General features: G+C 42.6%; 2 protein-coding genes across 22 annotated transcripts in view; one reads left to right on the top strand and one right to left on the bottom strand.

Annotated features, from left to right (window-relative positions):
• The window catches only part of MED12L (mediator complex subunit 12L), a 186,417-nt gene extending 179,006 nt beyond the window's left edge, over positions 1-7,411 (top strand). For 19 of the 21 annotated variants that reach the window (XR_011142903.1, XR_011142905.1, XR_011142904.1 and 16 more), the window contains 2 exons: positions 1,473-1,554; positions 2,043-2,456. Coding sequence is in view for 16 of the 21 variants with exons in the window: in XM_068954695.1 (XP_068810796.1) it covers positions 1,473-1,554; positions 2,043-2,095 (135 nt within the window). In the remaining 5 variants the exon portion in view is untranslated. Of the gene's footprint in view, positions 1-1,472; positions 1,555-2,042; positions 2,457-5,006; positions 5,233-6,231; positions 6,344-7,384 lie in introns of those variants that run through there. The other 2 variants (XR_011142901.1, XR_011142900.1) reach the window with 1 other exon arrangement.
• Positions 5,240-24,462, bottom strand: IGSF10 (immunoglobulin superfamily member 10). Its single transcript, XM_009676346.2, has 7 exons — positions 23,463-24,462; positions 22,535-22,729; positions 20,421-20,550; positions 18,076-18,466; positions 11,830-16,251; positions 10,311-11,211; positions 5,240-8,073 (listed from the first exon to the last, which is right to left on the bottom strand). Exons 2-7 carry the CDS (start codon positions 22,726-22,728, stop codon positions 6,165-6,167), a joined length of 7,947 nt encoding a protein of 2,648 aa, XP_009674641.2. The 5' UTR covers position 22,729; positions 23,463-24,462; the 3' UTR covers positions 5,240-6,164.

Here is a 24,462-nt window from a genome sequence, read left to right as displayed (position 1 = left end):
CTTAACTCGTGTCGCAGGTGACGGTCGATGGGTTCAGGCCTTTGGTTTTAGGTTGTACTGCTAAAGTCTGTCATATGGCTAATAGTCATTCGTGCATTTTTATACGTACATAAGAGAAATGTGTGTATGGAAAAGATGGGTGCCAATTATCTGGTGTTTGAATGTGTACAGGAGAAAAAAAAATTGGTTTTCTGCCTGAAGATCCCTTTAAATTACATAATAAGACATATAATAGAGCTCATGAAGAGAACAGTACAAACAAATTATTTTTGAGAAAATCCGTTAGGCTAAATTGGAGCCTTCTGTAATTTAACATATAATTTTTACCAAGTCGCTGTCTATCAAACAATTTCTGTGGACACTCATACTGAATCTGCATAGCACTTAATACCGTGCATTGGAAAGACCTTGTCCTGCTCCGTGTGGGTTTAAGGTAAGGATCAGACCACTGAGCATTTTGTTCAGTGGATGCGTTTGCCCGCTTGGTTAGGTACTGAGCAGCTCCCCTTCTGTGAGAGCTAAAAAGGAATCGAGTGCACAACCGCAGAAGGTGCGCGGGGCGCGAACAGCTTGTGCCCCCTGCATGTCCTGCTCATCTGAGACGTCACTGCTCCGGGAAAAATGCTCTCCTAGAAGCTGAAGTTTTCGACTGACTGTTATGTTTCAACTACACATAGTTGCTTAGAAATGCTAAGAAGGACGTTAATTTTGATTTTCAGTTTTGAATTGCCTTGGCTTGGCAGTTGTAAAACTGCTTAAACAGGTTTGCAGGAGGGATACTGGTCTCTACAGAGGTGGAAAAGCTGGGCTTTTTGTAGAAGACGACTGGCTCTGTCCCTGTGTCGGACACCTTATGACACAGTTGGGAGCATAGAAGATTTCAGGGGAAGGAAGAAAATGAATGTTCTGCAACTCCTGAGTGTGGTACGCGGTCCCTCGCGTGGCACCGGAGCTGGGCCGGCTCTGTCTGCCTTTCTCCCGTGGTCGTTTTCTGCGTGATCGATCAGCAGTTCACGTAGTAACGCTTTCTCCTGGGTTCACGGACTGAAACAGCTCTCTGCTTTGTAAGCCCAGGCTAGAATAGTTGACAGTAAGATCAGTTTTGACTTGAGCGTGTTTTTATTCCATCCTACGGTGTTGTCGCTCTCCCAAGGCACCAGGCGTTGCGGTGGCGGCACAGGCACGCGCCTCCCGCTGCTTGGCTCCCGGGTTGCCGGCGGCTGCCGGGCGCCTCCGGCGCTGTTTGCGTTGCCCTCGGGCCGCAGCAGCGGTGCGGCGGCTCCGGTCGTGCCGCGAGCGCGGCGCTCTGAGCCGGGGAGCTGTGCTGCGCTGCGCCCGCCGCGTGTCGGCACCGCACTCGGGCCGGCCGCTCCTTCGCGGCCGCAGCGCGCGCTAAGGGAGGCGCAGGCCGAGCGCGTTCTGCGCCTGCCTGGCGGCGCTCACTCCTTCCCTCTTTGGTGTTCCTGTTGCAGTTTCCGAGGCAAGGCCTACAGCAGACGCAGCAGCAGCAGCAGACAGCTGCCCTGGTCAGACAGCTCCAGAAGCAGCTCTCCAGTAAGTATAATGTTGTGTGCGTGTATATATGTAAGTATATATACATACGACTATATATATTTATGTGTATGTGAATATGGACTTACCTTTCCGGACACTTTTTGCTTATTTAAATCCTGCCGTGGATGCGTGTACGTAATTTACCTACTGCGAGCAGGTGCCGCGTCGCGGTCGTGATGCTGCCCCGCGGTTCCGGTGCTGGCGCGCGCTGGGATTTCAGCCGCTCTCCGCCGGAGAGACCAGCTCCGCGGAGTCAGCTGCAGGGCGGCCGCCCCTTTCCTCCTCAGTGTTTTCTCCCCCCGGCCCTAGCGCGGGCGAAGGCCCCGAGGCGGTCGGCAGGTCTTGGGTGCGTTAGCAGGTACCTAGGGTACAGGCTGCTCCGAGGCTTCAGACTAGCGTTTGCTCCTGCTGCGTGAAATCCAGGCGTTTTTCTGTGTTCTTGTACAGTTCTGAGGCACAAACGCGCTTCCCTTTACTTTATCAATCAGGTAACCAGCCACAACAAGGAGTGAATCAGTACGGGCATCCTTCACACTTCTAAATCAAAAAGATGGAAACAAGACGTAGTGTTACGTTTGCACTGAAGAACAGAACATTCAAAATTCAATGCACTAGTTATTGCTAGAAAGCAAATTTTAATTTTCTTTTATTATTTCAGTAATTATTTTTTGTGCTGCAGTTGACGTGAATATGTAACGAGGTGGATTTTTTGGGTTTGGGGATTTTTTTTTTTGCATTTAACTAGATTAAAATGTATGGACTCGTGGGCCTGTTTGAAGAATGTTGTTGCAGATTTTATGAATTTGGTGCTTTTTAGGTCCTGTTACTTTTAAAGAGGACAAAGAATGCTGGATTTATTTATTTGTGGGAAACACTTTTTTTTTTTTTTTTTTTTTTTTTTTTTAAATGAACCGCACTGGACCAAACTACTGAATTGAAGGCACTTCCGATTTTGGCATAAAAGTTGATTTGTTCATTAAAATGTTCAGCCCTTGATTTGATGGTAGAACAAGCATCAGTTTAAATCATGTTTATTTGACTGTAATTTTTCATATGCACTTTATAAAGTTCTCTGTTTAAAGTACCAATTTTCTCTTGCTCTCATTGTGGTAAGAAGGTGCTGAAGTGGGTTTCTTGCTTGTATTAGAATTTCTTAAAGTTTATATTAAAAGCCACAATGTAACATTAATAAACCTACTAGAAGTAGCAGTGTTTCATATTTGGTCGTCTTAATATAAATTTCATTGGCAATCAATTCTGGAAGAGTAAAAATATACTAACAAAGATTGAAGGGTCCAAATACGCTTTACTGTAACTTATCTAGGGCAGTCTCTAAGTCCCGGTGAAGTCTAGCAGGAGTCTCTTCACTGACATGGAGACAAATCTCTGTTCAGTAAAAAATCTCACACCGGGTTTCACAAAGTGCAGGTAGGAAAGCCACCAAATTGCATTCTGCAGTTTCAGCTCTGCTGTAGCTGAGCCTTGTGTACCGTGAAGTTGTCCTAAATGAGTTGTTCTTGGCATGTTTGTTTACTACTACTTTTTATGGTCAATATTTAAAATTCTGGGTTTGATTTTTGATTATCGGGTGAGTTTCAGTGGTACAACGCATTGTGTGTTACCAACTGGGTGCAAAAGCACAACTAAATTATAAATCAAAATTTCTATAAACAAACAGACCTGTACAAATATGTGGTGATTTTGCTCATATTAGAGCTAAACAGAGTAAGTTTGTTACTGTTTTATGTAATTTAAGAGTTAGTCTGTAGGATTTTTTAAAAAATACATTCATTTTGAATGTGGAACATGCAGGGCATTAAAAATATACACGTAGGAACATTTGTTTCCCTGTTCCATATTAACTCAATTTGATTAATTTACCATACAGAGAACTTAGACGTGGTATCGTAATCGCACGTTCTGTGGGGAGGGAGGAAGCCGGCCCCGTGCACGCGTCGGGGACTGCGAGAGGTAGTACAGCGAGCTAATAAAATAATACCCACTATGCAGCTGTCTCAGGAATTTGTACAAATCCCACGTTGCAAGACCAACGCAAGCAACCTCAGCAAAAGATGCTTCAGTATCTTTGAACTACTTTGTATACTGAAGATAGCTGTAAAATTCTTATCTTGTCTTTATCAAAACACAGAAGCCGCTGAGTCTACGAAATTAGTAACCGTCTGTTTCAAAATGTGAAAGTGTCTGCTGAAAGTTGCTGGGTTTGGCCTGTTAAATGACCGTTCTGTCTTAAACGAGACTGCCCAAAGGAAAACAGACTGAGCGTTAGTTTCTCTCCTGTTACAACCATGCAACGCAGTGACTAGAGAAGGGCTGCATCGTTTCCCCGGGGGGGGGGGGGGGGGGGCAAGGCTGCAAGTTGCATATCCCGTTAAGAGCATACATGTATGTTTACGAGTGGAAAACGTCAGATGTGTATGATACTCTTCCACGTGGAAGACTTAAATCTTAAAAATGCCTGCTTGCTTCTGGTAGTCTCAGAGGACGTCGCCAGTGAAAGTTAAAGCTGCAAGCGTCGTTCAAACCTCCAGAAAATCTGGAGTGTTGGTTTTGCATAAATCCAGCTTAATCAGCAAGAATCAGGTCTGCACAGAAGCTCTAAAAATAAAATCATGATAATGTTTGCTTCATGCTTTTCTGAATAGACCAGGAAGTAGTTCATGCAAATTATGATTTTTGTATTTTTACAATAACAGGAAATTGGAGTCATTCCAGTTGTAGGCTGTTCTATCTGCCTGTTGTGATCACACTCAAGAAGACTTACTAGTGCTTAAATTCCTTAGATTTTGATTGGCTTTTAGAATAGTCAGATAAGATTTATTTTCTTTGCATAAAATTATTTCTGTTCAGTTGTTTAAGGGATTTACTTATCCTCTAGGTCAAAGCCCTTTACTGATCTTCATAAATAGATAAAGCTATCACAGAGATCAACCAGTGTGATTAATCTGATCTAGCCAGTTTTTTTGCTGCTACTCCGTCTGCACTGTGGAAGGGAGAAACAAGCACACAGCTAACTGCATGTGCTTCACATCAGGAAGTCATCGAACCTACATACAAACAGTCCAAGCTGAGGGTATGACCTTAACAAAACAAAACAAAACAAAAAACCCTCACAAGTTGATCGTAATGTAGTTAAATGAGGTAAAATCTGCGTTTAGCTCTTAGCGCTTGAATACTTTCCCACGAGTAAGTAAGTCTTGCGTGCTCATCGACCCCCGGTGGGACGGGTTACTGCAACAGGTTCAAGGCCTGCTGTTACATTAGCTCGGAGGGCTCTTACTGCGAGCCCTTCTTACAAGCAATAGATCTTGTAGATCCCCAAATGACATGTTACAGGCCTCGGGTTTTTTATTGTTTTAATTTATGTCAAGTGCTGGAATTGTTTATGGCGCAGGGGGTGACCACGCTGTATCGATCCTTCTTCTTTTATCCAGCCAGCTCTCTGTAATGGATAAAGGGACTGACTGCTTTCCTCAAAGAGCCCTTGCTTCAGCTCTGCTGAGGCGTCCCCGTACAGCAGACTGCTGGATAGCTGGGACAGTAAGGAAGAACACGGCTGCTTCCACGAGAGCCCTGTGCCCCACGCCTCTGCATTTAGCAGGAAAGGCTGCATGTATTTGACCCTGCTGTCCTGACATTAATCTCTCTCTTAGGAAGAAAGTAAGGAACTCCAGTTTTACTTCTGTCTTAATTGCTTAAAGATTTATTTGACCAGTCTAATCCATGATTTGTTAGTGTAAAATATGTAGGTAGACGTCTCCTACTGTTACAGGCACGTTTTATGCATAAACAGAAGGATGCTTCTTAGACCCTCCCACTGAATTGAGCATCCAGTATTCTAAATTTGTATGCAAATGATGCAGTTATTTTCTAGTGAGAAGTCTTTAAAAGCTGACTGTGTGACAATAGGAAAATTATACCAACCTAGACTGTTTCCGCATGCGGTCGGTGTATTCTTTACTTCTTTCAAAGTGTTAATCAGAGCTGTCTCTCTTAAAAATGAGAACAAAATCATTTTGTGTGTAGCCTCCCAAAGCTCTGCAAAAGGGACTCAGCGTGAAACAATGCTGTGTCGTTAAAAATACTTCACTACTACTTTCCAATGGAATATTTATTTTAAAAAATCCTGCTAAATACTCAAATGTATCAGGAAGGTAATCACATCACAATCAAATCTGCTCTTTGGTTCTTAAATACTCTTGCATTACATGCTCCGTGCTCATCACAGTCATACATGGTGGACAATATTACACTAACATGAAAAAGTCTGTCCTTCATGGAAGATCTCTAAGTATGTTTCTGGAAGGTAGTTTTATTATTCACTGTTTGCTGGCAGAGCAAAAGTGCCTGAAGTTAGTTGCTATTTAAGTCCATTTAATCACAGAAATCAATGCTAGTTAATAATGCTAAACTTTTTTTTCCCCCTACGCTCCTGTTTCTTTCTTTTTTGCAAGGTCATTGCAGACTGAGTACTGTAAATGTATTTAGGTTAATTTATATGTCCGGGGCTGCCTTTGATTAAACTTACTCCAAAACCAAACTCAATCCAGCTGTAGACTTTGTTAACAACCATTCATATTGTATTTCTTATTTCAAATGACTTGAATATATGTTACTGTGAAATCACTGCCAAGATGATTCTTAGCCGTGCACTTGTAGATGCCAGAATCCGAAGGCTGGGGATTCTGGATGACTAACGTCCCTTGGGGATGAAGGAGTTCGCTTCCAGATGGTCGGCCTCGGTTACCTGCGGAGAGTAGTGAGTGGTCAGGTAACTCCCATGTAATTTCTGGCGTTGGTACTCCCAGTGCTATGCAGTTGAGCTGAAGTGCTGTACCAGGCACTGTGCGAATGCTCTGTGGCGGCCTGTTTGTAATCCTTGGGGGGTAGGCTACGATAATTACAGGAACAGTTACAGATGACTCCCCAGCGTTGTTATGAGCCTTACACACGTAACTTCCTCTGTCATGAATGGTAGCTTCTCGTATAACTAAAGTACCATTTTCGAGCAGTATATATTTCCTGTTGATCTGAGGTCGATCTAGCACATAGCCACTTGGTACAGTCCATGCTGTATTTGGTTTGGGATTCCCTTCAGACAGACAGTGAAGTGATAGTGACTCCCCACTAATGCCCTTCACCGGTCCTTTTGGATGAATGAGAATATTGGGCTTTTGGCCAACTTCCAAGATGATCAGCTTTTCAATATAGCCAACTTTATTCCTAGCAGCACAGCGGTACTTTCCTGCGTCATCTCCAGCAGTATTGTAGATGGTAAGGGTACCGTTGCTTCCTGTAAGAAACTGAGAAGTCTTGATCCCCCTGGAAAACCATGTGCCGTTAGGCAACATCCACATTATTTCAGGTGGAGGATTTCCGTCCACGGAACAATTCAATATGGTAGTTTTTCCAGGTTTTGCTATTACTTTTTCGTTAAATGGATTTTTAAACATTGGTCGCCTTAGCATTTCTAATACCTCCAACTGCACCACTAACATGCTCTCTCCCCCGTCATTACGTGCCACGCAGATAAAATCTGCTGTGTCAGAAGGCCTTAGGTTCCGAATTTCAAGTGTCCCATTTTTGTGCACTGTAATCCTGCTCCCATAATATGGAGCTGTTAGGAAAATATTATCGGGCATGATCCACATAATCTGAGGGGGCGGTGTCCCTTCTGCCCTACATTCAATTTGCTTCTTTGAATGCCTCACTGCCCTCACTTTAATGATTGTTTTGTTCGTGTACAAACCATTTATGATAGGTGGCTTAGAAACAACTTCCAGTTTATACAGTTTTGTATCATCCCCTCCAGGATTACGAGCGACACACATGTACTCCCCGGCATCTAACAGTTTGACTCGACTGACTGATAGAGAACCATTAACATGCAGGAGATACCTGTCTGTTGAAAAGGAGATCATGTCACTGGAAGGTAGTAGCCAGAATATTTTTGGCTTGGGTTCTCCAATGACTTCACAATCTAATAATGCCATATCTCCAGCTTTCACTTTAACGTATGCCTTGTGGCTATGCTTTATTTGAGGGGCAGTTGTTACGACTGTGATGTGTATCTTCATTTCATCTCTTCCCAGGGTGTTTTGAGCGTAGCAGGTATAATCCCCTTCTTCCATTATTCCTACTTTGTTCAAATACAGGGTTCCATTGTCAAAGAGGACATATCTCCGAGACCTGCGTCCACCGTCATCTGCCTGCATCACGTTATTGATTGTTGTGCCATCTGGCAAACTCCAGGATATCTCTGGTGCAGGTGACCCAGAGGCCTTGCAGTCCACTTTGAAATCCTTTCCATATGGTACTATTTTTTTAAAATACTGTTTCTGGTCAATCTTGGCTGGTTTCATTGTGATGCTGACTTTCATCAGTATCAGATCATCTCCAATTTTGTTTCTTGCAACACATAAATAGTCACCTGCGTCCTTCTCAGTAACTGCCTCGATAACCAAGGATCCATTGGGATATACGTGGATTCGACTTCCCATTCTGTTGAGAGGGGAGAAGGAGAAAAAGTATTATTAGGAACCAACATGCTAAAGATGAATAGTCAGCCTTCTAAGTGATTCGTAGTATTAGCGCCATTTGTTGAATATGGTGTGGAATGTTTTACTAGATTTCCTAATTTAAACGTCCGTTTTGTCAGTTTGAAATATACTGTGATATACTGTATAAAATACACAGACTAGTTTAAGCTTTTTTTCGAAGGTGCTATTTTGATATGTCTTCCTAGCCTTCCTTCCTTTACTGAAAAAAAGCCTTTCCCAAAAGATTAGAAAATAAATGCTAGTGTGCAAGCCATTGGATTTGGGTGGTAGCAGTGCAAGAAAGATCCACATGAAAGGATTAGATCTTTCCAGTCTCACAAAATGCGTACACAGAGATTTAAATGATATGCACAAGATTTCTTTACAGCCTTGCTAATGTATCTGTGCTTTCTCGACTTCACCTCTCTTTCTGCCACTGCTCTATGTTCAACATGAGCCAGCAGAGCAACAGAGACTGAAAACACAAATTGGGATCAGTAGGACTTGCTGTTGTTTTCCTTGCTACAATTTCAGCCAGAAGAGCGCTTGCGTAGGAGCCATGGTGAGCTCGTTAGCGATATTGTTTGGCATACTGCTATCAGCTACTAGGGCATCAATATTACAAAGGTGTACAGGATCCTAACGGAGCCAGATTCTGATCCTTCAGGGCCTCTCTGAAGCTCATGCTTTTTGGACTGGTATAATTCTACTCGACTGCGCATCAAGGTAAAAGAGCAGAAGCAGGCTGAGGGAAAAATTCCTTTATCTTCCTCTGTTGTTTTATGTTTTGAGGACTTAAGTTTGAACAACTGTGATAATTTGATGCCTTGTATCGTACAGCATAGTACGATACAAAAGTTCTCTCCGAAGAAACTGTGTCCACGTTACCCATGTACCCGGTGGGTTATAACCTGATGTAGTTGCCACTTTTGTTATTGATTTAGATGTGCGTGTGTTCGCTGAAGTCTACAATGGTGCGCATAGCTGCACAACGCAGTTTCTGCCTTGCAGAAAACCATTTTGTGAACAAATGAGCTTGTTTATTCTTACGTCCCGTGTCCTGCCAACCTCTGCTCCTCTCCCTCATCCTTCTCAGCAATCCCCGCGCCCCGTGCAGCTGGCAGTAGTGCTGCGTGTTGTCGAGAATGACACTTAGCAGCCACGTGATTACTGTTTGGCTGCCTTTCCCTCAGCAGCGCGTTGGCTTGGATCTCCCTCCTCAATCCACCTGCAAACTTTCATGAAAGTGGACTGTCGTGGACGTTGTCGTGGCCTGCCCCTTTCAAAGCGAAGGTGACGTGTTCCTGGGGGACAGGGTGCGGGGGAGACCCTCGGAGGTGGGATTGGCAGTGACGTTACAGCAGTCTCCTCCTCCCGAATCCTGCTTTACAAATCTCTTGTAAATAGCTTGTCTTATTTTTCGTAGTGTCTATCCTACAGCTTCCAGTGCTATAAAGGCAATCTTTTTCACAATGGATAAGCTGTTATCTAATATTAAACCCTTCATTTCCACAAATGGAAATCTAAATGGTTAATTGTTACAGATTTAAATATACTCATGTTGCCAGCTACAGTACTTAGAACCATCTGCCTCTTAAAATGAAAGCTCTAGCACTACGGTCACAGTCTACAGTTTTCATACGTTAGATTAGTTTGTTTCAACAAATAAGGAATAATTATCGTGCACCAAATTTATGGTAAAAGTGTACTGAATGTTGCTATATTTTCTGTCATCAATTACACTGAATTATGTTAAATTGTTTTAGAAGTTGTGGTATGGAAAAGTCTTAGCACTGTTCAGAAGTGCTCTATTAAATCCTCTGTATTAATGTCGATATTTAATAAAGTGTAAACTATGTTCTAGCATGAATTCAAAATTGTGACCTAAGTCACAACAGAATAAAATGACTGGAATTCAGCCATTGCGTAGTTTACTTAAGCTTCATTAGTTCAAATGAGAGTTACACCCATTTTGGTAAGACCTCACTCACTAATGACAGAAAGGATGTGGTCTGTTATTAGAAATGCAATAATAATCCATCACTACAGATGTTTTACTACTGTTAGAAGTTTAACAGTGAATTTAGTTCAGCATTATTGTTTCAGTCATGCAGTTGTCTCTCATATGAGTACTGAAGAAGACAGTGCTTGAAGTTTCAAAGGGCTGGAAGAAATAAAGAAAAAAAAAAAGACTCCTACCTGTGCCACTGGTCAACAACTGCCTTGGAAGGTAACCGCCACATTATCCTGGGCTTTGGCTCCCCAGTAGCCGTGCAGTTCAGAAGCAACTTATCCCCAAAATTCAACTGAGTCATTTTTTGAGAGGCGTTAGCTATCTTTGGAAGCGTATCTCTCCGTTCCACCGCAAGATGTACCACCCTCCTCTCTGAGCCAGTGGAGCTTGTAGCTATGCACTCGTAATTCCCGCTGTCGGAAGGAGCAATGTTTCTCATGTGGAGCGTTCCATTGGAAAACAGGAAGAATTTCCCATTCACAAACTGCAAAGGTTTCACTACTGTCCCGTCGAAGAGGACCCAGTGAATGCTGGGATGAGGGTTTCCTTTTGCAGTGCAAGGAAGTTTCAGATTTTCCCCCATCATCCCTTCAACGTGTTGTCTCTTTTCTTCCAGAATGAAGGGAGGTGCTGCAACGACTTGCAGTTTGACGACGAGTGTATCGGTGCCAGCTGGATTATTAGCCATGCATGTGTAAAGGCCCCTGTCATAAACATTGACTTCCCTGATAATTAAAGTGCCGTCTGGTTGCACAGAAACTCTTTTATGTCCTGTGGAAGAATCTGAGACGTATGTTTTATTTGCCAGGATCCACGAAAAGGTGGGAGCAGGCCTAGCCTCAGCTTTGCACGTCACTGCCACAGGCTCTCCGGAATGGGCGGTGATGACCCGGGATCTCCCCTCTACGATCCGCGGCGGATAGGCCACCACCGACAAAGTGACCAGGAGCCGTGCTGAGCCGTGCCGGTTGGCTGCAACGCACAGGTACTGTCCACCGTCCTGGACACGCACCTCCACAATGGAGAGGGTACCATTGGCGAAGACTTCAAACCTCTGGTCACGTGTGCTTTTTGACGCATCAGGCTCTAACGAAGCAACAGGGAGCAACGTTATATCATACAAAAGCACCTCTGCTCTGCTTCTTCTTCATTAGGATTTGAATATGCTTTCCTTATCCTAGCCTATTTTGCTCAAATAACTAAGACAGTAGTGAGAGAAAAGAAAGAGATAAGTATTTTACATATGCAGTGAAAAAAGCTTTAAACTAAAAAATAAAAGCTGGTTCCTCAGTAGAGACAAAATTTGGATAAAACAGAATAGGCTTTGCATATTCGAAAATATTCTGGCATAGTTTGTAACTATGGTTTCTTGCACAGTGGTTCCCCCCTGCCCAGCACACACTTGTCTCACTATTCTGAAATAGCAGGTAACGTAAAATAAATATTGAAATCTTCTCACAGTAAACGCAGTATTATTGTTAAATATAGATTAATTGCTCCTCACATTTCCCTAAGGAACTGTTTCATAATTGGTATTAAAACACTCCAGACAGTGTGCTGGGCTGTCATTGTTTTTCACTACTTCCAGGTTTGTCCTATCACTGATGCTTCCCAGCACTCCTAAATGAAGCAGTGCGTGCACCACCTGCCAAATTAGAAGACTGTAATAGAAGGTAAATTTTAAAGAGGGGTTATCGAGCTTACCTGATGATATCTTGGTCCATTGTATTGTTGGAAGGGGGTTACCAGTAGCTTCACAAGGAATGAAAGCATCTGAATTAGCTAGCACAGTAAAAGCAGCTAATTTTCCGCCTATTATTCTAGGCTTTGCAAAGTGACTTCTGTATAAGGAGTCCAAGGTTATAGGACTGTTGGTGGTAGTTTCTTGATCATGTCTGTTTTCAGACCAGCCTTTGACAGAGTTGTCCTTGTCCCTTCCCCACATAGGAGCATATGGAGTAGAGCTCTGTGATGACTTCAATATGGTCAGTGTATTGACAGTTAGTGTTGTGCCTCTTTCTGTAACTTTGGTAGATGGCTTATGCCAGAACTTGTTTTCCCACCATGGAGGCGAATTGGTTCTCACAATAGCTGCAGGTGGCACGCCTGTTGTCAGGGCTGGCAGCGAGGTTGGAGGCTGAATCCTGGCAGAAACGAAGTGCGTGGTTACAGCCGGAGTTCCGGTGCTTAGCTCAGCTCTTCCTGGGAACACGGACCGTGCAACGTAATCTTGCGGGATAGCTTTCTCTTCCATTTTGGGGTGTGATTTTTCACCTGCCGCTGTGGTGGCTTTGATTTGCTGAGCAGGTTCTGATCTAGACATTACAAACGCCGTGGCGGGTCGCGTGCTTGTGGCAGGGAAAGGCTTGGAAAACAGTGGTGTGGTCTGGATTGCAGCGGTGGGGTTCTGGGCAATGTGACCATCGGGTGGTAACTGAATTGACTGGATGCTCTTGTGTGGACTAGGCGTCACTGATGTCTGTCTGGTTGTTGAAGGCATGCGATGAGGTACCTCTGCGCTAAGGGAAAGTGCTGTCGTTTCTGTAACTGAGATTGTGCTTGTGTTCTCGGAGAGAGATTTTGTGGTCCTAAGACTTGTAGGCGTAGTTAGTGATTTAACTGTTGTCAAGACAGGCATGGCTGCATTCACTGATGAAATCACTGTAGTGCTGTGGCCTGTAGTCGTGCTTTGTGAGGTAGCTGTTTTATGGGGCCTCTTCCTCCTCTGACCTCTTTTCCTTCCCGTTCTCAGTGTTCTACTCTTAGTGATTTTGGTGTCAGTTTGAGGAGTAATAATAGATACAACTGTCGGCTTCAAACTTGTTACATCAGTTTCTTTGGTTGCAATAGTTGCAGGATTAGAGTAAGAATGCAGTTCTGCAACGGGAGAAAGTTTTTCTGACATACCACTGTCATGATGAACGTGCTTGTTTAGAGACGACAAACCAGCACTGTGATTCTCCCTGGTTGAAATAGGTGTGAAGTGCAAAGGAGGCACTTCGGACATAGATAATGCTGTTGTAGTTTTAGGATGCGCGGTTGATATCGCTGATGATGGAAACATCTCTGTATGTTTTTTCGGCAGCTTCTTCAATACCTCCTTTTCTGTGTTATTCCCAAAGACGTGGTCCCAAGTAATTTTTCCTATTTGGGAATTTTTTGATGAGGTTCCAGACTTAGTGTTGGGTGAGACAGATTCAAGAGTAGATGATATCTTGGGGCTTACAGTATGTGTAACTTCTGTAGCAACCCAAGGTTTGTGGATTGCTGCTGCTGGAAGTCTCATACTAAAAGGTTGGAGCCTATCAGTATTTGATTGAAATGAAGCACTGGTCTCCGATTTCCACGGAGGATCATCTCGTGTGCCTTCTGTGATGAAAGGCATGATTGTAGAAGTAGCTTGTTGTCTTGCAGTAGGGTCATTTTCCTCTTCCATGAGGAATGCTGTGTTTTCATGAATACCTTTTGGGTGCTCTAATGGCATATTTTTGGTAAAGGCAGGGGACAGAGGTGCTTCTGGGCTAAATGGGTTGAGGGAACTGCTTGCATTATTTAAGGTGAGTGAGTCTGAGATGTATTTTGTAATCAGTTGGATACCTGGAACCGTAGCTGTTCTTCCTCTGAAAGAGCCTGGTCTCCCCAAATTGTATCTGTGCTCTTTCATACTTGGAATTCGGTCTGGTCTGACAATTCGTCTCCTACCAGAAATTTTCCTTCGTCTTCCACGTTGCTGCTGATCCTGGGGTGTATGAGCTGTAACATCCCGAATAAGCTGAATCTGCCGATGAGTAATGTTAGTTGAACCCGAGGGTAGCTTAGGAGTTACTAATTTCTGAGTACTATGAAAAGAAACGTAACCTAATTCAGGACTTGGTTCACTGACTGTCACTGCAGATACCTGATGATCTGTTTTGTTTGAAGTCTTATCAATGGACTCAGTAAAAACATGTAGCTTTTCTGCTGGTTTTTGGGAAGTTATGTGCGTGCTGGCGTCTGTAACACTCGTCATGGGTGTCATAGATGCAGATTTTAAATCTTGACTGTTATTTTCCTCAGAAGTTACCAATCTGTGCCTAGCATCAAAGACTGCAGATGTTCTACTTGCTCCATTTGCTACAGTTGATTGTTCTATACCATTTGCTGATATCTGACTTTCCCATGATTTAGGGTTTGTGATTGTAGGTTTTACATACGTTTGGGGCCTTCTGCTGTCAGGTGAGACAGATGGTGAAAACGGAGAAGCTTGTGGAGTTATTGCCTCTGTAAGCAAGACAGAAGTTTTCCTAGTAAGAGTGTTACTTGTGGTAATCTCAAGTTCTGCACTTGTCATGTTTTCCATTACTTTCCCCAGAGGAGACAGAGTGGGTGTCTTAGTTGCCAGTAACGCAGATTCTAGTTCTGGAGAAGTAGGATCACCAGATGTTTCTTCCTCATCCTCAGATACTTTTGAGGACTTACAGACTTGAACAGGTGGGTTTGTTGCAACTCTTCCTTGTCTTTCTATCAGTGTCGAGTTCCTCTTTGTTTTTTCCAAAAAGGCTGCCCAGCGCTGTGGATCGACCCTCCTGGCTGAGGAAACAAACTGTCTTCTGTGTCCTCTAAACCTCCTGCTTATTTTGTCCCTGTGGCGCCAGTAAGTCATTTTTCCATAGCTGTTCCTTTTGTTTGCACTCTGTACGGTTTGCTTTCTAGATGCTGAGGCAGCAGATTCCTGATTAGCTGTCAGGGTAGCCAGAGAAGCTAAAGAATTTTTATGGCTCGTAACAGAGGCAAGCATTATGTTGCCAGAGCCCTCTCCCTCTTCCCATTCTCCCACAGCTACGTGCTTTTTCTGTGGCTCGGCTTCATCCATTTTAACTAGCACTTGAAATACCAAAAGATCAACACCGTACGGGTTGGCTGCAACGCATCTAAAGTAGCCGCTGTCTTGCTCTGTCACCCCTTGAATTTTCAAGGTACCGTTGTCAAAAATATGTTTGTTTCTTACAGAATGATGAAGAATCACATGCTCAGGTAACACCCAACTAATGGAAGCGTCTGGAACAGCAGTGGATGGACATGGAAGGTAGAGGACGCTACCAATAAATGTAGAAAGTCGAGCTCCGTTTACATGACTGTATTCCACATAAGGATCAACCACAGTAATTCTAAATGTGAGGGTATCTGCATCATCATAATTTGTGCCTATGCAATGATAAAGTCCAGTGTCAAAAGTATCCGCTGTCCGTAACGTAAATGTTCCGGTTTTAACTACTACGATTCTTCCATCTTCACTGATGTAAGGAGCTCTAACTTTGCTCCCATCAGCCAATATCCACTCTATTGCAGGAGTTGGTTCTCCAATTGCTCGGCAATCTAGCTCCACTGTCCCCCCAGTTAAAACAGTGTGTTCTGTTTGTGTTTTGTTGTCCCTGGAGATTATTGCCCAGTTATTTCTCGCATGTGTTTTGTCAGCGCTGGGCAAAATAATCTGAGCATCAGTAAAGTATTGGATGTGCAATGTGTTAAGTGTGGTTGCTGTCCTGTCTAGCTGTAATGCCACTTTGTTTTGCATTAACCAAGATGGTTTGGCTCTCAGTTCGGTTTCTATATTGGTAAATAGTTCATTCTTTTCGGAGTAGATCTGTTTGTATTTGTAACTAATAAAAGGCATTTTAGTTGGTAGGATATTCCTTTCTAGTTCGAGGGGAGAATTACTGTACAGGGCCAATATGCTCCATAGCTGCTGAATATGTTCATAATCAATGCCACACACAAGAAATGCTGAAAATGATATTTTGAGTACTGTACTGTTGCCATCTTTGTCAAATGAGATGGGAGACGTTTCTTTAGGTTTCTGGATGTTGCAAACCAAGTTACCTTGACTTCCCGCTTGGTCAGTCATGTTCAAAACCATGGATCCTATAGGCGCTATAAAGTCCTTGGGAGACACGGAACTGAAATCCCCATCATCTGGCACTGTGATGTTTTTCAGTTTCAGGGAGTGATGTATGGCTGGCTTAGTGCAGGTTAAGGATGCAGGTGGAATATCCACTAAGTTTTTCCCTTTACAATTTTTGGGGTTAGCACAAGCTGGGCATTGGTGAGCACCAGAAGAGCTTCTGTCTTTTTTGCACTTTATAACATCTAAAGAGAGGAAAAATGTAGTTAGCTTTTGTGACATTTTTTGCATGAAAACAGCCATATAGTTATCAACAAGTTGTCGTCTTGAATAAAATATTTACAAAGTTTATCCTAAAGTGCTCACCAACTTTTTAAAAGTTTCATTAGTGAAAACTCAGGTATAATGACCATTGCTATTACAGCACAGTACAGTGCTCTTCTTTGACAGCTTTGGTGGTTTTACACAGCGCAAGGAAGGCTCTGTTGTACATGGTCATAGCTTTGTCTTGAGAGATAAAGGCTCTAGGAGGAGTTCTGGGGTAACACTAGACAATTGTGTGCAACCTCGACTCAGGGCAGTAACAAAAAGTCCTCGAGTCCTGTTCCTCATTTCTTTTTCAAAGCATCAAGTACAATGTGGCTTTCACTCCTGCCAGTTATGTAAAAATTAACTTCCTTATGTGAATGAAGGAACAAAAAAAGGAAAAACAAGGTTGTAGAACATTGTATGTTCTACACAACATATAATGATGCAGAACTGCAAATAAGCCAGCTCTGGAATCAAGACACAGCTGTCTGAACAGAATGACTCTGTGCCAAGTAGTGCAGCCAATCAGCCAGGCTACACGCCATGCTAATGAGCCTATACTGCTTCTAAAAGCCAAGACAGCGTTTTTTCTGTATTTCACTGAACAACTCCAAATAGCCATACATACCAGCTCATGCACAGCTAGCTGGACTGTCTGCATTTTTCTAGAAATAGAATGCAGTTCTTTTGGCACACTTCATTCTCTTTTATCCATAAGACGATCCTTCCCTCCAATCTCACTCATCCTTTCCAAAAAAATAGTCCTCCAGATGTCTTTCAGTTCTTTGATAATATCTACTGATTTGAAGTTATTATGAAAACAAATATTAGAAGCGTATGTAAAGAAAGCAGCTTATTTCTTGTGACGCGTTGTTCCTCAAACTGCAGCTCCAGGACAAATTATACTCTAACAATATAATAAAACTAGAAAAGGACTTGTTCCAGAGATCAAATTGTCAACTGTAGAGAAAATAACATGTGATGTATCCTTCCATCTTCTCACATACAGTATATCTTAGTCTAAATGTAGAGGGTACTATTTACAGAAGGTGAATAGAATGCACTCTCCTGGTGCACAGAAACTTTGGGCTGGCCAAAGAAAAAGGTCCATTAGGGAAAGCTGCACTTGGAAGTGCATTAACACCACTAGATTAATTAAATCCAGGAAACTGAATGTTATTCATTTGTTTGTCTTGATTACATACACATACAATAATCCTGTTAACCAACAATCCTGGAAAAGATAGCTATAAGAGTTTAAAGGAATAAATTTTTCCTGCATGTGCATTGCACGTTATGAGTAAACAGAAGGATAAAGAATAACATTTCAAGTAGAGTAAAAAAAAAAGAAGTCACAAAAGTGCAACAGAAAAATGTCACAAATCATGCAGCTTTGCAGTAATGATCTGCAATAAGTCAATTAATTGTTGACAGGCTATAAAGAGCGAGATGTTTCATGTTTCTTCTTATGCTTCACACCTGGTACCTCAATTTTAATTTGCAGTGGTTTTCAAGTGATACGGTCCATGTGATGAATCAAAGAACAAGTAAAAACAACTCAAGAAGAACAAAGAACTCAAGACTGATATATAGGTGGTGTGAATAGGTCACATATCAACACAAAGACAATTAGAAATAAATCAGATGTAGTTGTTTCCGTTCTTTTCTGGGAGCAAAAGGACATATATCATAAAGTATATATCATAAAGTATAAGAAGCTGTCACATGATTAAGAAGCATAAACAAAGTCTTCAGCTCACCTGGTCTCTCTTTTGCCCATTCTGCAAACCACTGTAGACTGCAGTCACAGGACCAAGGGTTTCCATGGAGGTAAATGCTCTCTAGCTCAGACATGTGGGAAAACATTTCTTGTGGTAGTGAAGTCAACAAATTGTCAGACAAATATATATGCTTTATGGAGGATATTTTAAATATTTCAAAATAGCGCAAGGTGACAAAAGTGTCGGGATGAAGCTGCTTAAGTAAATTTCCTTCCAAATGGACTAACCTCAGTGATGTGAGTCCATAGAAAACGTTGGGATTTACAAATTCGATTCTATTGTGGTCCATATGCAACCGTACCAAGCTCTTTAGACCATAAAAAACACCCTGCTGAAGTACTCTGACTTTGTTATAACTCATTTTTAGGACCTGTTGATGGAAAAAGTAACAAATATATAATATTAAGCCATGTTACATTGTTATAAGACTCTCAACAAATTCTCTTTGATGGTAACTCCATGAAGTGAAAGTACTTTGACAGAGCAGTAATGGAAGTGGTTGGAAAAAACTCCTAGTAGGAGGAATTATTTTTAAATGCAGCGTTAGTTGCAGTGACTACAAGGATACTTTCTTGTTCCAGCTATCCATCAAAGTGATACTTGTGCAGTCACATTTACAAAATGCAACAGTTAAAAAACAGGGGTGGGGGGAGAAGAACTCCTAAAAAACCAATGCTTGCTCAGTTCGGTCATTCAAAAAAAAATCCTAATGAAGCCACATTTATGAAAAGGGTAAGCCATAAACTGTGTTAAGTGTTTTTTGTTCCAGGCAACATGACAACTATAAAAAGGCAAAAGAGAGTCTATTTTGATGTTTAACAAGTAGAACTGTTAAGTTGTTCCTAGCTTAAGGATTTTTATCATATGAGATGGTGTACTTGCCAGACCTCAACTCTCAGTTGCCATTTTGTTGCTGACAGGTGAAAAGTCAAACTGCATAACTGTAAGATGAACAAATCTTGTATATTGCTGAAATACTAAATACAGTACAGGAGATCTCCTTTTGGTTGTTACTCTGCCTGTTAGAATCCTATTGCTACAATTATGAATTCTGTATTTTGAAAATTAGCGGGGGGGGAAAAGTACAAAACCCCAATAATGTGCAAGTGCATGTTATTTGCCAAATATAATTCCACTAAAACTATTTATAATTTTGTATAACCATCTTTCTTGTTGATAAGCAAGGAAAGGTTTATAGGAATGGGGATATGTTTTATTAAGCCAGCTGCGAGGAGTTAACAAGGAAGCTTTCAGGCACAGAACTAGCCTTCATAAGGGTTAAGGAAACCTGAAGATGGATTTGTATGCTCAAAAGCTTGTCTGTTTTCTGTGTTTTTCCTCTCCTCTTCCTAATCCTCTAAAACTGGCACTTGATTCAATACCATGTTTCTGTCCAGTCAGTTCAGATCTCTCTGATGTTGTTAGATTGCCCCAGCTACAACCTTATTACCTCTCCATTGTAGCTAATAACAGCTCTAGATGAAAATTTAACTGGAGAATAAGTGTTACCTGTACATGGAATTGGTTGACAAAGCTTGTTCCTAAATAATCACTACTTTGTGTATGAATAGCTACACTGCACAATGAAATACTGAGATAGTTCCAGAATGCCTGTATGACACAGTGCGTGTTTACTAATTTTTTACAATATATATAAATACAGGTAATATTTTAGAAATAGGTAATGTTCCTGTCAAAGAACAAACCGAGCATCAAATATTAGATTTTAAAAGTCCACAAGTATGTAACAAATCATGAAACCAAGGGACTGTAGTTTTTTGAAAGCATTAAAATGTTTGTATGTAATCAGTTTATATTTGGTAGGAAACTTTTTTGATGCAGGATGGAAAGGGAAAGTACTATGGGATATATTGTGCTCAGGTGAAAAGGAAATCTGAATGGAATACAATCCTTTATATATATAGATATCTATATATATCTATATGTATGTATGTATCTCTCTACCCTGACCAATTACCTAAGGACAAGTTTCCTACCACAGATGTAGTACTTGGCGCTTTGCAAACTTTCTCTGCTATGTGAAAGAGTGTTTCAACTACAGCTGCCAGCTAAATATTGTTGAGAGATATGTACCAGCATGTTCATCACACTCATTCAACTGTATCTGAACATCTACCTGGGAAGGAAAGACATTTTGCATTAGGATACTGGATTGTGAAGGCCCTTATCTTTACATGGATACAATTAGAGACAGGATACCAAAATGTTAGAGACCACTGATCTACTTCCATGGACCAATGTTACTGTCAGATTGTTTAAAAGTTGTAACAAAAACTAAGATTAGGTCATCATTCAGTTCTTACCTGTAATGAATGTAAATCACTGAACACTTTATTAGGGATTGTATTTATCTCATTGCTGTGCAGCATCAGTAACTCCAGTTTCTCGAGGCCAGAAAAATCTGTTTCAGTCAGTTTAAGCAAGCTGTTGTAACTGTAACAAACATTTCATCCCAGATTTGGATTTAGTCAGTCAGCTAATGTTCAAAAGTTTAAAAACAAATAACCAAGCAAAAGAAGGCCTTTTTGCAAATGCATAAAAGATAGACAGCACTTCTGATTTGCTAAGATGAAATTTTAAGTAATTCCTTCATGTTAGCACAAAATTTGGTAACTTGCCTAGAGCAGCTTCCTGAACACAGTATTGCAAGCGGATGAGGCAACTATCCGCAAAAAAACATGCGGACAAAAATGCCAATTTGGGACTCCAATCTAGAAGGGTAAGGAGTTTCTGTAATGACAGAGGTCTGCCGTACACTGATATCTCTTTGAGTATAGGGCTTTCCCAACGCTGCAGTGTCACGAGAGGACCTGACACAAGAGAGACCCTCCTCTGCTGTTGGCTGAGAACCGGCTGAAGCGAGTGGTACTGGCATGTGGCATTCCCCTGCCAGGGCCCAGGATGCCATGGCTGTGCCTAGCCTGCGGGGCAAGTGGGTCTGCAGTGTCCTGCAGCCCTGTCCCCTCATCCTCCTGCCTGGAGACTTGGCTGGACTATGCTGTCTGCTTGTTTCAGCTGCACGTCTTGTGTTTTATTTCCACTGTACAGATCTTCAGCAGCGCGCGCGCTACTTCCCAATGTAGACACAGCCTCAACGTCCACTGACTTCAGTGAGTACACACAAATCTTGATAGTGCAGACTGGATTTAAACAGGGATCCAAAGTGAACCACTGAGATTCCCCTTAAGTGAGAGCTGTAGTGCTGCAGGATGTTTGACCTTAGGTCATGTCTGAATCTAGCTAGCGAGCATTGACAGTGGCGATGCTATGAAATCACAGAATTGGTGCATGCTGTGCAAGCCTCCCAGCACCGAGGAGCTCCTCTGTGAAGCCTCTGACACCAGAGCTACTGCCATGCTTACACGACTTAGCTAGCTAACTCAGGGCTTCTTCTAATGCTGTAGTCATACCTCCTGTACACAGTGGTAACAAGCTGGCCGTCGTTAACCAGGCAGACGGCCTTTCAATAATAGTAATTAATGTATTTCAAACATACATCCCACATCCCAGGTAACCCATAGGCCTCTCAAAGTACTGGTACTTAATGCTAGCTCTTCATATACTGCCCTTCTGGACAACGTTAAAATCAGAGGTGAGAGGAAGGAAAGGGCAGACAGGAGTCAGGAACCGAGACCAGAATGTGTTGGTCAGAGGCAGAAAGCTGAGGAGGGGGAAGACTTTTAATGTGAACTTCCTTTTATATTTTCTGTATACGTATATGGACAATTCAAAGGTTATGCATATCCAAAGATGGTCTATGGATCAGGCTCATAGTGCTCATTGGTCTCGTCATTTGATTGTATGACAGAGGATACTTTAACAGGCCAGCCAAGCCTGGATACAATCTATTCTCTGTTCCTTCTTGACCACTTAAAAAACAGACTCATGTTTGAGACTGAAGTATTCAGACAAGTAATATTTCCTAATATTTCCCATAAACTTGATAGATAAAAACATAGAATGTCACATAATGTTAATATCTATAGAATTTATTTGCCTAAGACGTCTCTGGCAGCTCTGAAGATTTTAACATACCTACTAAATTTCCAGCCTGCTGTTTAAGCTCTAAACCATCTTTTCCCAGTAAGAATCATGTCTATTTCAGACTCCTTTTGAATACTGTGTTACAGATACAAGATGTTCAGGTAATACAAAAGAATGAATTTAAGTTCAAAACGTTCTGAAATTCTTACATCTCGTGTGATGCATCCCCCAAGCTTCCAGTCAGTGTTAGAGGTCATTAGGTTTTGCTAGCTATCATTGCAACCAGTTCTGAATACTGCAAAGTATTAACCTCAAAGATTTATCTCCTGCATTGGTTAATTTTTAGCTCTAAATCTGGAAACTCTAATTATAGTTTTGCAAAGCGTTGACAGGTAGCTATGCAGAATATTTAAAAGCTTGATGTTAGACATACCCAAAATTGATGCGCTCCACATTGGGAGGGATGTGTGGTGGGATGGCGGTGAAGTACCGGAACGTACAATGTACTTCGGTGGGGACATAGCAGGCGCAGAGCCTGGGACAGGCGCTGCTGCTGGGGAGAGCGGCCAGGCAGAAACTGAAGAGAAGCTCCAGTCCCCAGGGTTTCGCTCTGTGTATTACTTTCATCCTGCAGGAAAACAGTAAAATATAATCCTTCGCAAGAAATATGACTAAAGAGAATCCTGTAAGGAAAACAAAACACATGAGCGTTTGTAGCAACATCCATGCTGAGTTGCTTAGTTTTAACAGGTAAGCACAGTAAGAAAGTCTGTCATTTTAAAAAAGAAAACCCACAAAACAAAGCCAAAACTCTTGTTTTTCCCTCTGCTCTGTGTAATTATCTAAAAAACTTGTCATTCTAAAGAAGTAGCCTAACCCTCCTAAAGAAAGGTGCCTGACGAATTCTTGCTTGCAGGTCGAGTTTCGATTTTTCAAAGGGAGAAGAAGCAGCTTGAAACTCTAGTGCTTGGCTGTTCCAGCTACATGATTCCAGTTATTTGGAGTGTTTATAAATCTGCTTGTAATTTATCCTCCCAAAGGCACACGTCAGCTCCTCTCTTGCCAATAATTACTCCGGCCCCAATTAACCCATTTCAGAGCCCCAGTTGGAGCAGAAGTGGGGGTGCGGCGGTGGGGCGGGTGCAGCGTGCTCCCCACGGGCTCGGGGCAGCCAGGGTGCTCGCAGGTGCTCGCCCAGCGGCGGGTGATGCCCACGCAAGGGTGCCCCGTCCCGTCCCGTCCCGTCCCATCCCCGCCGGTGGCTCCATGGCCGGCGGCAGGAGGCGGCGCGCCCCGGGCAGGGCCGGTGCCTCGGTGGGACCCCCCGACCCCATCTCCCTCCCTGCTCCGGCGGCTGGTACCTGCGCTGGCGGTGGCCCTGCCTGGACCGAGCTTCCTGTTGCACGGGCACCTCCTAAGTGAAGGGAGCTCTCCCGGACATCGCTTCTTGCTCGCCGATAGCATCCAGCGGCTCTGAAGACACGTGTCCCCTGGATGGCGCTGGAGCAACTCGTACGGCCCCGCTTCACCCCTCGGCCCCCTCTTCGGCATCATCAGCTACCGGCCGCTCCGCCCCTACCAGCGCTGCTTATCTTGACCAGCACCTGCATTCATCCCGCTCAGGCCGTTTTTTTCTAAGCGGCCCCTCTTTTCAGTGTTACAGTTCCTCTGAGATCACTTGGTTGTTGAACGTGCAGCAATTACAGTCGTACAACTGCTGTTTTGTACAACCCCAAGCCACAAAATTATTTTCATCTTTGCAGGGCAAACAGCAGCTCAGTTGAGATACGCTGGCTGAGACATGCAAATGATTCAGTGCCCCCCCGGCGTATGACAGGTCTGCTCGCGCGATGCGCTTGTGCTGCCACATCTGTGTTTTAAATTAGCAAAGTATCAGTCTTGTTTCAGAAAACAGGTCCCTTAAGAACGTCACACATGCATTAAAAAAAATCCTCCATGTTTTTTGCAGAAATAATTCCTGTTTATGTATTTGAAAAATGACGCTTCAAAAATTACAGCTGATCATACATGAATTAGTTGCTAAACAACTTCCAGCAAAAAACGTACATAAGGAACAGCTGTGCTAACTGCCCCGCAACGTTGCTATGGCCTAACGCTCTAGGTACGTTTGGGCAGACTAATAATAAATTGCTGCTTTCTTATGAGTAAGACATGAAACGTTCAGGCCTTTGTGTCAGTCATAAAATAAATCTGCCAAAACAATTTCTTATAATTTCTTGCAACTTGTTGCATGTCTTCTTTTTTTATATAAAAATAAAAACCTATACTGAAATATCTGTTACACTTCATTAGTAACATACATGAAAGGAAGAGAGGATCTTGAATGTTACTATGAGAGAC

The sequence above is a fragment of the Struthio camelus genome, chromosome 9 (assembly GCF_040807025.1).
Source record: "Struthio camelus isolate bStrCam1 chromosome 9, bStrCam1.hap1, whole genome shotgun sequence".
Taxonomy (NCBI): domain Eukaryota; kingdom Metazoa; phylum Chordata; class Aves; order Struthioniformes; family Struthionidae; genus Struthio; species Struthio camelus.
Note: the sequence above shows the minus strand (reverse complement) of the source record. Positions and strands in the feature narration are given on the sequence as shown.

Excerpts from the sequence above, each read along its gene's own strand:
- IGSF10 (XM_009676346.2), bottom strand. The coding sequence starts at position 22,728 with ATGAAAGTAATACACAGAGCGAAACCCTGGGGACTGGAGCTTCTCTTC. Across the intron at positions 18,467-20,420 it reads GTGATTTACATTCATTACAG|GTCCTAAAAATGAGTTATAA; the intron begins GTAAGAACTGAA and ends TTCCATCAACAG. Across the intron at positions 8,074-10,310 it reads GTTGTTGACCAGTGGCACAG|AATGGGAAGTCGAATCCACG; the intron begins GTAGGAGTCTTT and ends CCCTCTCAACAG.